At 29.9% G+C, this 13,605-nt stretch overlaps 1 protein-coding gene and 1 long non-coding RNA gene across 2 annotated transcripts; one reads left to right on the top strand and one right to left on the bottom strand.

Moving 5' to 3' along the window:
- Nucleotides 1-3,364: 3,364 nt before the first annotated feature.
- LOC145328895 (uncharacterized) lies at nt 3,365-4,221 on the bottom strand. Its single transcript, XR_013882716.1, has 3 exons — nt 4,114-4,221; nt 3,725-3,778; nt 3,365-3,417 (listed from the first exon to the last, which is right to left on the bottom strand). It is a non-coding gene; the product is annotated as an uncharacterized LOC145328895 (long non-coding RNA).
- Nucleotides 4,222-5,151: 930 nt separating this feature from the next.
- On the top strand, nt 5,152-12,596 carry LOC145328894 (arylsulfatase B-like). The gene is made up of 17 exons (XM_080172831.1): nt 5,152-5,298; nt 5,404-5,518; nt 5,802-5,892; nt 6,067-6,142; nt 6,404-6,554; nt 6,661-6,736; nt 7,138-7,201; nt 7,278-7,329; nt 7,444-7,536; nt 8,017-8,071; nt 8,360-8,463; nt 8,819-8,931; nt 9,233-9,305; nt 10,350-10,403; nt 10,922-11,068; nt 11,626-11,698; nt 12,443-12,596. The coding sequence occupies exons 1-17, from the start codon at nt 5,248-5,250 to the stop codon at nt 12,504-12,506; spliced, it is 1,452 nt and encodes a 483-aa protein (XP_080028957.1). The 5' UTR covers nt 5,152-5,247; the 3' UTR covers nt 12,507-12,596.
- Nucleotides 12,597-13,605: the final 1,009 nt, after the last annotated feature.

Raw genomic sequence — 13,605 nt, 5'->3', positions numbered from 1 at the left:
TAATAACATAATTTTTCTAAAACTTTTGATTTTGTGTTAATAGCTTTATTCTAAGTCTAGCTATCTTCATTTAAAGTTTGTATAAGAATATAAACATAATTACTTATATTATTCTTACACGCATATTGTTCTCTCTCTCTCACACGCATATATTATAAGGTTTTAGCAAAAATTATAAAAATCCCCAAATTTGAATTTCGGCTGGACCGAAACCGGTTAGAAATACAATTTTTTCTAGAAAATTCAAAATAAAAGTATTTTTAAGTCATCTTTATTTAACGACTCCTTTAACCCTTAAATGTCTATTAAAACCGCGAGAAAGCAAAAATCGTTAAAAACCACGACAATGGCGGCAAATAACGGCGATCCGGTTCGCCGGAGGCAAATAATGCAGAAGTAAAGAAAATTCCGCCTCAAAAATGACTCATCCTCCTCTAACGAGGGAAAATTTGAAATTAACAAGAACGAAATTGTTCAAACCATGCAATGTAAAATGCTCATTTACTCAAAAACGGCCGGGAGGCCCCAGATTGTGAAAACTGTTTTATACACAATACATGTTGCATATTGATATTATTATCTTATATTTCTCACAAAATGTAGTTTTACATCCCCAAAAATATTTTTTAAATTTTTTTCTTCAATTAGACATTAGTACAGATATCTGAAAAGTACCTCAATCAAAAATTATTTGCATAAGCTAAATGTAAATGTATTTTTTGTTGCTTTGAAAAAAATGGGTAAAATAATCTGAAAAATCATCAAAATTGAAAAGAAGTTTTTCACTACCTTTAAAAATGGCATAAATCCGCTAAAAATTAATATTTTTTAAAAATTTCTTTTCTAGCTGTCTACTTATAGCCATTATTAGGTCTTAGGATAAATAAAGGTCAATTTTAAATTTTTTGGATGTCCCACTGGATCGCACTGTGTGTTGTGTTACTTAGAAATAAACATATAATTTACTTATTTAGTTACTTTCAAAACTTATATTTTGAAAAGTGCATTTTTGGACATTTATGGATGAATAGAACAAAATAAAACTTGAAATAAAATTATTCCATTATGGACTATAAACTTCAGATTTATCTTGCCACTTAAATCCTACTGGGTCAAAACTAGGACTTTATCCTGAAACTGCTATAGTTGAATTTACATTATTAAGGAATATTTTTACCTAGAGATAAAAAATTAAGTTTACTTGATATTACTAGATTACTATTAAATCTAGCTTAACATAAGCTGTCCTTATAAGTTAAAAGGTAAAAATATATGATTAGGTCTTTGTTTGAAGTGTTTCCATACCGATTTCTAGCTCTAGATCATGATAGTTTGTCTATTCCTCTAACATTATCTGTTCCAATCATAGCTGCATCTCTCCAGATTTTTGTGTATCTAAGTCATGGGACTCTCTGTTCCAAAGGAGTACAGCAATTTCTAAACTACAAACTAAACTTTAACCCAAACATGGACAATGTTCTTTATACAAACCTCCGACCTGATCTTATCGTATTTGTTATAGTCGTTTTATGCGAAGGTAATATCCGCCTTTACAGATTTTTCAAAAACTCTAAGATGAACAGAAACAGAGTTGGTCCTGCTGAAAATATTGAAACAGGAGTAGCAGCTAATGAAAATGTAGCAACAGTTTATTCTCTAGATGTTGGCCCCTTGACTACTATATTCTTAACATTGCTTGTTAACACTTTGGTCCACTGGTACATCGGGGAAGTTTACTATATGGGTTCAGTGTTATGGGACTGTGTTCTTCTAATACTGCCTCAGTATTGGGTTGTGTCATCACAAAAAATTTTAGATTATTCAAAACACAAAATGAACCAAATGAAAGCCCGTTTTGGATATTATTAAGAGGCATATATTTACTTATATAAGACTGTAAGTTTTAACTCAAAAAGTGAAAAGATATGTTTAATAATTGTTGTAAAAATTTCTTTCTTAACTTAAATTAGTTTTTTTATGTAATGGTTGTTAGTATGATTTATTATTTAACATATCTAATACATTTATCATTTCTTTTAAATAAAGTCTGTGTGTAGGAAGATGAAATGAAATTTATTTAAACACTTATCAAATGTTAAGATATTAGAAAAATAGCAGAAATTTATATAAATGCACTTTTATTGATGTTTTTATGCCACTTGCTAACCATTTTTGCACCTACAAATTATTTGATACTAGCAACCATCTTTATCATGTAGATCTTTTGTAGATATGCGTTTTGTCAATGTGTATGAAAGTTGGACTTAAAAATAACTTTTATTATTAAAAAATGGTTATAAAAGTGTTTGTTATTAGAGAACTCTTAAATTCTTCTCTTTAAACACACAATTGAGAATATGGATGTGTTTTAACTGGTTGTGTTTGTTATGTACTTAAATCATTATGTAACTAGTTCTTTTACAGATATGTGTTTTGTCAATGTGTATGAAAGTTGGACTTAAAAATAACTTTTATTATTAAAATTTGGTTGTAAAAATGGTGGTGGATAAAGAACTCTTTAAATTAAACTCTTTAAACTCACCATTGAGATGTGTTTCTAATGGTTGTACTTTTGCTATGTACCCATGTAAATTTTATGTAATTTTAAAGCAAAATACCTGAAAATGTTTTCATCAATCAAGCGAATGGGAAATAGAAAATCACTGGAATTTTCAATTTGCGGTCTCCTAAAATAAATTCAATATATTTATCATTTTCCCATTACATTATTTTAACCCTTTTAAACAAATGATCTTAGTAATAGGTATTGTATTGTCATCTTTTTTTCATATCATGTATTGATTGTATAGTTTAGTATTTTCTGGTTATAAATGAAAAACTTGAATGAAAAAGTTTCCTCTTGTAAAAATCATAAGAAAGTTTTATATATGGAATTATTTATGTTGTAAGAAACATAAAAAAAATATAAAAGAAAAACTTTTAATAAAGTTTAGATTTTCCTTGAATTTTGTAATAAAAACCAGGATAAATATGTCCAATTGACATTTAAAGTTAAACACAAAGACATACATGAAGTGAAAGAGAGAACAGAACTGAAAAAAGAGAAAGAAAAAACAAAGATATGTTGTGAAGAAGAACAGAAATAATATCATTTTAGGGAAAAGGTATTAATTTTCCAATTTTTGAACCAATAAAATATCTTTTCTTTTAAAACATTTTTTATATGGTTAGCAGAATATTCACAAATATCAGAAATCTTTGACTATCTGTCATAACACAAGTAAAAATTTAATAGCAGCCTAGAAAATCACAATTAGTAATCATTATTGTTCAATGTTTATAACTGATTTTTTATAAATTTTTGCGTGTTATGACATTATAAAGTCTTTTTCTAAAATAATACTTTCCTTTTGCCATAAAAAGTGATACACTTTGTTTCCTTGCTTAGCTTGCTAACTAAAAAAAAAGTGATTAGATTTTTTTTGGTAAATTATTATGAAGAAAATATTTTAATTATCTTCCCTAAAGAGTGATTAATCTCAAAAATAATTTAATTTTTGAGGTTATTTTGAAGCTACATACTATTTTTTTTCTCAAAAAAATAGGATATTTCAAATTTTTATTGAATCTTAAAAAATAAGCAAAATACAAATTTCTTTTAGATTTTTAATCAACATACTTATTAAAAGGTGTTAATACATAGAGACTCAGTGATTTTATCACTGGTAATTCAATAAGAAAATGCAAATAATAGATGGCCTACCAATATTGAGGATCAAATTGTCCACAGAGTCTTCTTGGTAAGTTTTCAATAAATCTAAAAAGTTAACCCTTCCTCACACAAAAGTAACAGGATGTCAATCTGTCTCTATCAAAGGATATAACTAGGATAGGATAGGATAAGCTGATATTATTCTCCTTTACGCATTGTCCAGTCCAGGGAAGGTAAAAAAAATTTTTTTTTGGGAGGCATCATTACTAGAAAAAAATCCTTCCCAAAGTATGTCCATGGAGAAATTTTAGAAAGACTTTTTGTATTTTTGCAACTACATTAATAAAAAGTCATAAAGTTGACATAAGTTGCTGGAGTTATATTACTTGTGAAAAAAGTACACTTTTTTGTTACAATACAAGATATTTAATAAAAATCACCTTGGTGGATAGATAAAACACTTTTGGCCAAGAATGAGATTCCACAACAAATAATCAAGATTTTTGACATAATTGAAAATAGAGGCATTTTCGATAATGTTTGTACCTAAAGAATACAATAATTATTGGGATTTTAAAAAAAGTTTAAAAAAAACAATTGAGGAAAATATAACAAGGATGATAACATCCATAAAAGCAAAGCTCTAAAACGGTATGACAGACCAACATTAATTCTTGTAGATTGTCAAAACTGAATATACAAAATATAAATATATAAGTTTTTACAAAATTATACGTAAATTTGTTGCAAAAATTCTTAAATAAAGAATACTGTTTAAGGACATAAAGACATTTTTAGGACTTGATTATAGAGATGCTTAGCTTATACATTTTTATCTTATTGTAATAGAAATCAGTACTCCAAAAAATCAGATCAATTGGATGATTATATCACATAAAAAACTGTTGTTAAAAAAGTAAAATTTCAACTTGTTTAAAACGAACATACGGACAATCTGGTAATGAGTAGAGAGTTGCTACGCTTTCTAAATCTTACCTAACTACTAAAGGAGTCACCATACAAACTTTGAAATCGATAGGACAATTTTAACATGTCTAAGTTAACGGAAAAAGCTATCTGTTACGTACGTACGTATGAACCAACCCTAATTATAAAAAAGCTCCGCTTTTAAAAGAGTGAATAGTTAAACATAGAGGTAAAATATTATTGGGAAATAAATTAAAATTAACCATAAGCATTGTAAAAATTTGGTCAGGTTAGCATTACAGACAGGCAATTTACAATTAAGAAGACAGACAGAATGACAAACAAGTAAGAACACTTATACAGTAGCTTTGCTACTGATAAATTTAAAAAAACTTTTGTATTTAAGAGGTATTAAAAGTGGAGCTGTATTTACTGATAAGGACAACTTTTAAGTTTTAAATTGCACACTTTGATTATGACATCAATTGATTCTGAGTAACTATGTTAAATTCCAGATAAATAAAAGATATCACTTGTTTACTAATGAGTAAACATTTGTTCATTTTTTAGTACTTGTATATAAATCTAAGAAAATGATAATTAGTTCAGTCTGAATAAAAAGGAAACTCAGACAACATATTATTTTAATGCAATTGGCATCTTATGTGTCATTTGCTTTTTCACATGAAACAAATAAGGTAAGTAAAGAATTGCTAAATTTATTTATCAAAATTCTCTTTCACTAAAACTCAGTTAAGTTCATGGAGGATTTCTTTAATATTAACATTTTTTTTCCTTGTCAGGAGGGAAAGCAGCCTAACATAGTACTTATAGCTGCTGATGATTTTGGCTACAATGATGTAGGATACCACAATCCTTATGTCTTAACACCCAACATTGATGAGTTAGCTAGAACAGGTTCACAAATCTTTACATTTTTATAAGTTCAGTTCTTTGACTTTTTTATAATTATTCTAAATTGCTATATAACATAGTAATCTAATTAATTTTTATTTAGCAAAATGTCAACTGTCCTATTAGTTTAAATTTAAAATTTAAATCCATCTCAATAGATTTAAAATTAGACATCTCAATCCATCTCAATATATTTAAAATTAGACATCTCTAAACTAAATTAAAGCCAATGGTTTTTTATTCAAAACAAAAGTTCTGTTAACACTAATATTACGTGATTAATTAGGAATAATATTGGAGAAAAATTATGTACAACCTCTGTGCACACCCACAAGATCAGCCCTTCTTACTGGAGTCTATCCTTATCTTATGGGAAGGTAAAATTTTAAAATTCTATTATAGTTATTTATCTCATCGTATTACAAAGCTTTCCAAGGCTAACATATATGACTTTTCAGTATGGCTAAGAACCTGTACTAACCCACTGGATATTAATGTGTTTCAAAGCAATACTGGAAAAATGTTCTAAATCATTCAGATTAACTTTTAAGGCAAGGAAATCCTTTGATGAATATGCAGCCAACAGGACTCACTCTGGATAAAAAACTTTTACCGCAGTATCTAAAAGTAAGCTTAATGAACAATCAACAAATATTTTTTTGTGATACATTTTTTTGTAATCTTAAGTAAGGTATAATACATTATTATGTTATACTGGGACTTTAGCTACTCAAAATATTATCCTTCAAATTTGTATTTATCTTTTATGGACAACTGTCTTTGATTCAATATGATACAAGTTTTAAGGCAAGGCTCTGAGACAGTTTTAATCCAGCAGAAATTAACATACTATAAATATTATGACCCACTGATGGAAATATTTTCAAGGAACAAGGATATGTCACTCATGCCATTGGAAAATGGCACCTTGGATTTTGCAAGGAGGAATATCTTCCTACAAGTCGAGGATTTGATTCCCACTATGGCTACTGGGGAGGAATAGAGGATTACCTGACACATACAAGTAACTTACCATCAGGTACCAGTTATTTATCGTTGCGCATTATAGACAGCTTTCCGTGGATATACAAATAAGAAAATTAAAACCAGTGGTATTAATATAATGGATTTTTACACTTTTTAAGGATATGATTTTGTTATGAACAATGTGACAGACTGGACTGCTGAGAACATTTATAGTGAACATTTATTTGCAAATAGGTAATTTCTGTTTAATTTACTAGCGGCTTCGCCTCTAGCCTCTAGGGGCTGTGTCCCAAGAGGTAATTAAAGAAAAAAAAATTAACTCTGGAGTTGCCCCCACAAATTTTAAATAATTAAAAAAAAATTAAGTACCTGATGAAAAGCCCCCACTCCACCACTAATTTAAAAAAAAGGGGGGGGGATTTTTTTTCATTTTTTGGGGGGTTGGGGGTGTCGCTACCTCCAACAAAATAGCCTAAAACCACCACAGGACCAGTAGGTACATTCCCTGAAGAGTAGAATCCGATCAGTTCAGTGGTTACCGAGATCTTAAGGGACGGACAGACAGACAGACAGGTGTTTTATAGATGAATACAAATTAAAAATAAACTTTCTCTAATGATTTGCTTTGATCCTAGATTTTCAACTATAATCCAAGAAAATAATGCATCAAATCCTTTTTTTGTTTACATGGCACATCAGGTGAAAATCAACTTAAATTTTTTTATTTTATAGAATTACTGTTTAAAGTAATTGATAATTCTTTTTTGGTTATCAGGCTACTCATACACCACTGGACCCTCCAGAACAATATTTGGATTTATATCCAGGTAAAAAAATGTTGCAGATAATCTTAATTAACAAGTTAAATAACCAATTTTGTTGTATTAAAAAATTATTTTATGATTATTTTATTCTAAAATGTAATACTTTTTGTTCATTAGATATTGAAGATGATACAAGAAAAAGCTTTTTTGGAACTGCTACTTCCATGGACTTTCAGGTTGGACGCATGGTGCAAGATTTGAAAGATTCAGGTAATATCATACAAAACCCGCGATCGTGGCTCAACACGTAGCGCATCCCCTGGTAGCCATGGAGGTGATAGGTTCGAATCTTGGGCCAACACCGCGTCATAACTAACGACGTTAAAAATGGTTCCTACTGCTGCTATGTCAGGTGTGCGACATAAATAAATAGTTAGAGTAGGAGGAATGCCTTGGCCCATAAACAGGCGCAACTCACTACCATACACAGTTAGGACTCCTCAGACAAAAGTCGTGCAATCAAAGGGGTGGTTGTCTGATGGATGTTACTTAACCTAATATCCTTGGGTGTTAGAGTATCGCATCCCATTACAGTCGGATGATGTTCTGGATTCTCTAGATGATCAGTTAAATCGAAGGAGAATCCCGCCCTTACGAGGTAATGGTAATATCATGCAAAAATTATTGTTAACAATTTATACAACTGCATGTTTTCAACAAACCCATTAATCATTATTATTTTTTTTACAGGATTGTATGAGAATACAATTATAATATTTCTTGGTGATAATGGAGGTTTACCTAGGTATTAGTTTGATTTATATTTACCCCCTAAAACTCTAGTTGATTTGCCTCCAATTAAACATCAAGATAATTAAATGTATTATCCTTATATAAAAGTAACAGGATGACTTTGATTCTGTCTGTTTGTACAAATATAATAGGTCCAGCCCATACCATTCCCCCTCCACGACAAGTGCTCCTAGAGGCCTCTAGGGGGCGTTGCGGCTAGTAAAAGATAAATAATTAGACATCAAAGGTGTATGCAATGAAATTATTCTCGGAGAACAAAAGAGATGTAAATTCTTTTTAGGGGTGGAGGAAACAATTGGCCTCTGAGAGGTGAGAAAGGTCAAGTTTATGAAGGGGGAGTTAGAACCCCTGGATTTATACATTCTCCTCTGCTTAATAATTCAGGTAATTGGCTGGCAGGGAGAGGACACTTGACTGTTTATACCACTAGTCCCCAAAGTTTTATAATAATGTTTTCTTATTCATTGGCATAACAACTTTTGGGAATTTTATTGAATTTGATTGGTTGGTTTATTAAGTTGAGTGTCCAAACGTTTTAACCGCTAATTGTGGTCTACAAAGGGGGTTATTTTATGCATCATCATTGGGAATGTACATCAATTTATCGGCCATTGTCTTTTCCCTTTAGATTCCTGGGTAATTAGGCGCATTTCTTATCTTCAACAATACAAAACGATTTTGGATTTGAAAAAGACCCTATAGGTTAAATATGAATATTAACTAAAATCAATTATTTTAGGATTAATTAGCACCAGGTTGACCCATGTGACAGATTGGTTACCCACAATACTCCATCTTGCTGGAGCAACTCAACAACAAATTAATTCAGAACAATTTAGTGGAGTTAATCAGGTTAAAAATATAATTTTTATGTAGAATGCTTTGTCTCATTAGAATATCTAATTTTTTTTTTTCAAAATTACAAGAAAACTGAAAAATGATAAAAATTGTGAATGACTTTCTTTAAAAATACATTTTTAATGAAAGGTTAACATATACAAATTCAATATTCCTAAACACTAATACTTCTATATGATCTATTGGAAATTAAAAAGATGTTATTTAGATAAATTGGTTGTATTAATTGGTTAAACAAGATAAAGTAGTTTTAAAACCTATTTTGAATATCTTCAAACTAGATTTTTTTCCTAAGTGGGACTCTCTACTGAATCCAAGCATTCCAGACATAAGAACAGAAATTGTGGTAAATTTGGATGATGATCAAGGTATTTCATAATTTTGTACATTTATTTCATTTTACCTAGTGACGGGGTCTATTCTTACGCCCAAATAAAGGTTATTGTATCATAACATTTTGTCTATTTCTGAGTGATATTAGGTTAAGCAATACCCAGACAACCAGCCCTTTGAATGCTCGACCTTTCTCTCTAAGTCCTAAGTATGCATTCTCACATAAACGACCCCTTAAATAGTGGATGTAAATATTCTTTTGTTCTCCCCGAGGTAGTCATTTATATCCCCGAGGTAGTAATTTTTATCCCTGAGGTATCATTTTTTTCCCTGGTATCATTTTTATGAACACAGTAATAGTGTCTGACTGATTATGACGCAACAAAAAAAATAGCCAATGAGAGGCCGTTATTGACCAATGGTAAAATTTATAGTGGCCTCTCATTGGCTAATTTTTTTTTGTTACGTCATAATCAGTCAGACACTATTACAGTGTTCCATTTTTATCCCCCAGGTAGTCATTTTTTTCCCCCGAGCTTGGCAACCGGTGAACAGAATCTCAGTTCTGCACCACAAGCCTCGCACGACTGAAGTTCCCATGTCTATACAGTCGTATTTATATGAAAATCTGAGAAAATATTTGTAGAAGATTTTTAAATTTTTTTTTTGAAGATTTTAGATTTTTTTTGGAAGATTTTAGAATTTTTATTATTTTAAGAAAGCATAATTACCTCGGGGAAAAAATGACTACTTTGGAGAAATAAATGGAAATTAAAAACCAAAATTAAACCACATTTTAGCATAAAAATGTGTTTTTGTTTAAATGAGAATGATATTCCTATCCAGTTTTTTTTTGTTTAGGAATACCCCATTATATTGTGTTGTGCCTATTTATGGGCCAAGTCATATCCCCGGCCTATATTAGTGTCAGGCACCTTATGAAGGAGCAATATGTACCATTTTTAATATTTCTAAGATAGACACAGGCATCAATCTATATCATATTAAGGTTTTATCTATATTATCTATATCATCTCAATTTCTTTTACTAATATTTCTTAAACTAAATGTCTTTCTAGGTGAAACAGTAGGTGCTTTAATTCAAGGAAAATACAAGCTTGTCAAATATTCAGGTAATTGCATTTGTTAATCCAAAAACAATGACAACATCCATAAGTAGCGAAGCCTAAAAAACATGGATTAACAAACGGACAAAGTGAGTCAAGCATATGTTAAATGGTCATAAAAAAAGAAAGGAAGAAAGATAAAAAATAACGAAATCTCTATCAAAATATTTTTATATTTTATAGACTGGCATTAAATATAAGTTGTATACTAGATTATCTTCGGAAAATGGAATATACATACACAATAAATTGCAATTTATCTTCTGGAGTAGCAGAGAATTTTTTTTTAAAAATGTGAAAAATAAAATAACATATCAAAGACTTTTTCACTTAGTGAATTTATCACAAACTTTTTGTCCTTTCATCTATCAACACAAAAAATCGACGGGAAATTTAATTTTGAACCTGATAAAATTTTTGAAAATCTGACCAAAAACACCAAATATTGACAGACAGACAAAGTGTATTATAGAGTAGATTATCTACTAAAGAAAATCGTTTTTATCATCATACTTTCTGCTTAGGAAAAGCTGCTAGTGACTGGTTCATTCCACCAGAATGGAACAATTATACTCGCGAGTTTAACACAAGAAAAACTCATAGAAATTTTAAACAAACTGAAATTGGTCTGTACGATTTATCCACAGATGAAGAAGAGAGAATTAATTTAGGTATGTTGTAAAAAGTTTTACTTTTTTAAAGTGAATCTTTTCTACAATTAGGGTCGGTCCTTCCGTGTGTCTGTAACGGTTAGGTTTTTTTCTCATTAATTTAGACATGTTAGAATTGTCCCATGATTTATGCGTTACATAATGATTCCCATAACAAGTACGATTTAAAAAGCGTAGCAACTATAATCGTTACCAGAAAGTCCGTAGGTTCATTTAAAACATGCTGTTTTATAACCTTTTTGACAAAATTTTTATATACTAATCCTAATCATATAATCTTTGAAATACTGATTCCTATTACAACAAGGTAAAATGTTATAAGCGTAAACTTGAGTTCTGACACTTTATCTTATCATCTTTGTTATTGTCTATAATTAAATTTTTTTAATTTTTAATTTTTAAAGACAAAATTGAAGCTGTTTATAGTGCCAATAAAAATGACGTCATACTGGCCTACAGTTGGTATATTAAAACAGACACATGATCATTTGTATTGTATGACGTCATTATTTTTATATACAGGCATTATAAAAAGCTTTGACAAAATTCTTCTTTAGTTGAAGCATTGCCTGAAATATTTGATGCAATGAGCTTGAGAATGGAAGAATTGAAATTGGATATGGTAGAAAGGTGAATATCTAGCATTAAACATAAACTTGGCATAAACTTGATTGTTAGAAGATAATAGAAATCTAAAGGGATGAGAAAATTGCTGATAAATTGATGTACATCCCCAATGAACCAACCAATTAAATCAACCAATTTTAATTCAATAAAATTCTTCAAAATTGTTAATAAGAATAAGACATTGGGGTTTTTGAAATAAACAGATCAATGTTCCCTCCCTTCACTTGAAGATACTTTAAAAGTCTTGATGTTAGTCTAAATATAGGTTATTTGTTTTAAAAGTATTTACTTTATTACGGATTATAATTAGTAACATTAAATCATGCCTGCAGCAAACACTATGATAATGGTAAGAGTGTAACTTATTTAAAAGGATATATTTATATCATCCAAACAAAAATTCACAAAATCTTTTTGGCAACATACTGAATGCCATATATATAACATTGAGTACTGAAAATAAATCCCAATGGAAGCAATTTTATTTAGAATTGTGATTTGGAAATTTTAGGTTGCTAATACAGTCATCAGATATTGGTCTATACGTTTCTTCATGATCAGGGGAGGAGTAATAATACAGGGTGGGTGGTTTGATTATATTAGCCAGCTGGCAAAAAACATTTTATTGGGTTTTGCGAGAATCTCTCACAACATCCACGTATGTTATATCCATTATTGTATTTTACTCAAACTAGATGACATGGGCAAAGGTTTCAAAGTGGTCTTTTTAAAGATATTTTGTTGTAGGGATGAACCACACCAAATTCCTGGAGGGATTAAAGATGGAGCCTGGACAACTGGATGGTGCTAATCAAAATAGTTTTATGTTATATGTAGAATAAAATTTAACTAAAATAAAATTATAAACATTTCAATAGAAAATTCATCCATTTATCTCTTTATTTCATACTAACGGCTGCGCCCTTAGCATCTAGAGGCTCTGTATTTCAAGAGCTAGGAAATGGCAAAAATTGGCATAAAACCATCCCAAGACATAAATCCGGAAATAGCATAAAACCGTCCTGGGACATATTTGAAGATTCCTTAAAAAGGAGAACTAAATAGGTTCAGCAGTTAGTGAGATCCTTCGTTACAGAGAAAAAAAAGCTTATTACTTTATATAATAGGATTTTTTCTAACCAATACTTAAACTTTAAGATATATTTTGAAACTGAGTTAATTTAAATTGTCCCATCATATATTTTCCTATGAAAGTCTAAACTCCAGGAAACTAAAGGGATAAGACATTGGCCGATAAATTAATGTACATTTTCTATGATGATTTAGAAAATTACCCTTCTATAGATTACAATTACTGGTCGAAACGTTTGGACACTTAACATAATAAACCAACCAATCAAAATTCAATAAAAGTCCCCAAAGTTGTTTAGCCTACGAATATGAAAACGATATTATAAAACATTTGGGACTAGTGTAATAAACAGCCCAATATCCCATCCCTCCCTGCTAAACTCACTTAATAATATATACTTTTACCTTTTCCTAAAAGGAAAACATGTTCTGGACAAGATTATATTCAATACTAATATCATATTAAAATAAATCTGATATTTATATAATACACACACAAAAAGTAATGGTAAAAGTTTAACCCCTTAGTTAAAGAGAGGAGAGGGAGGGGGGTGGGGGGGGGGGGAGGAGAAATGGTACGGTATATTTTTTTTATAGTTGTGAAAAGTGTTTTCATAAAATGAAATAAATTTAAGATAATATAAAGTAATTACAACTTTTCTAAATGTGTTATTTTTGTACTAATATTCCACTTATTCTAGTGACGTACTATTAGTTTTTATTCTGAGGGATGCGCGAAGCGCACACATAATTTTTGACGCCCTTCTTAAACCAAAATCGAAGGGGTCTAATACAGACAATAAGAGGGGTGTTATTTA

The sequence above is a fragment of the Acartia tonsa genome, chromosome 9 (genome assembly GCF_053477335.1).
Source record: "Acartia tonsa isolate MP-2025a chromosome 9, ASM5347733v1, whole genome shotgun sequence".
In the NCBI taxonomy this organism is placed as follows: Eukaryota; Metazoa; Arthropoda; class Copepoda; order Calanoida; family Acartiidae; genus Acartia; species Acartia tonsa.
This window is presented reverse-complemented; position numbering and strand designations above follow the sequence as displayed.

Coding starts and splice junctions, on each gene's coding strand:
- LOC145328894 (XM_080172831.1), top strand. CDS start 5,248: ATGCAATTGGCATCTTATGTGTCATTTGCTTTTTCACATGAAACAAAT. Junction 6,143..6,403: donor TTTTACCGCAGTATCTAAAA/GTAAGCTTAATG, acceptor AATATTTTCAAG/GAACAAGGATATGTCACTCA. Junction 8,932..9,232: donor AATTTAGTGGAGTTAATCAG/GTTAAAAATATA, acceptor TTTTTTCCTAAG/TGGGACTCTCTACTGAATCC.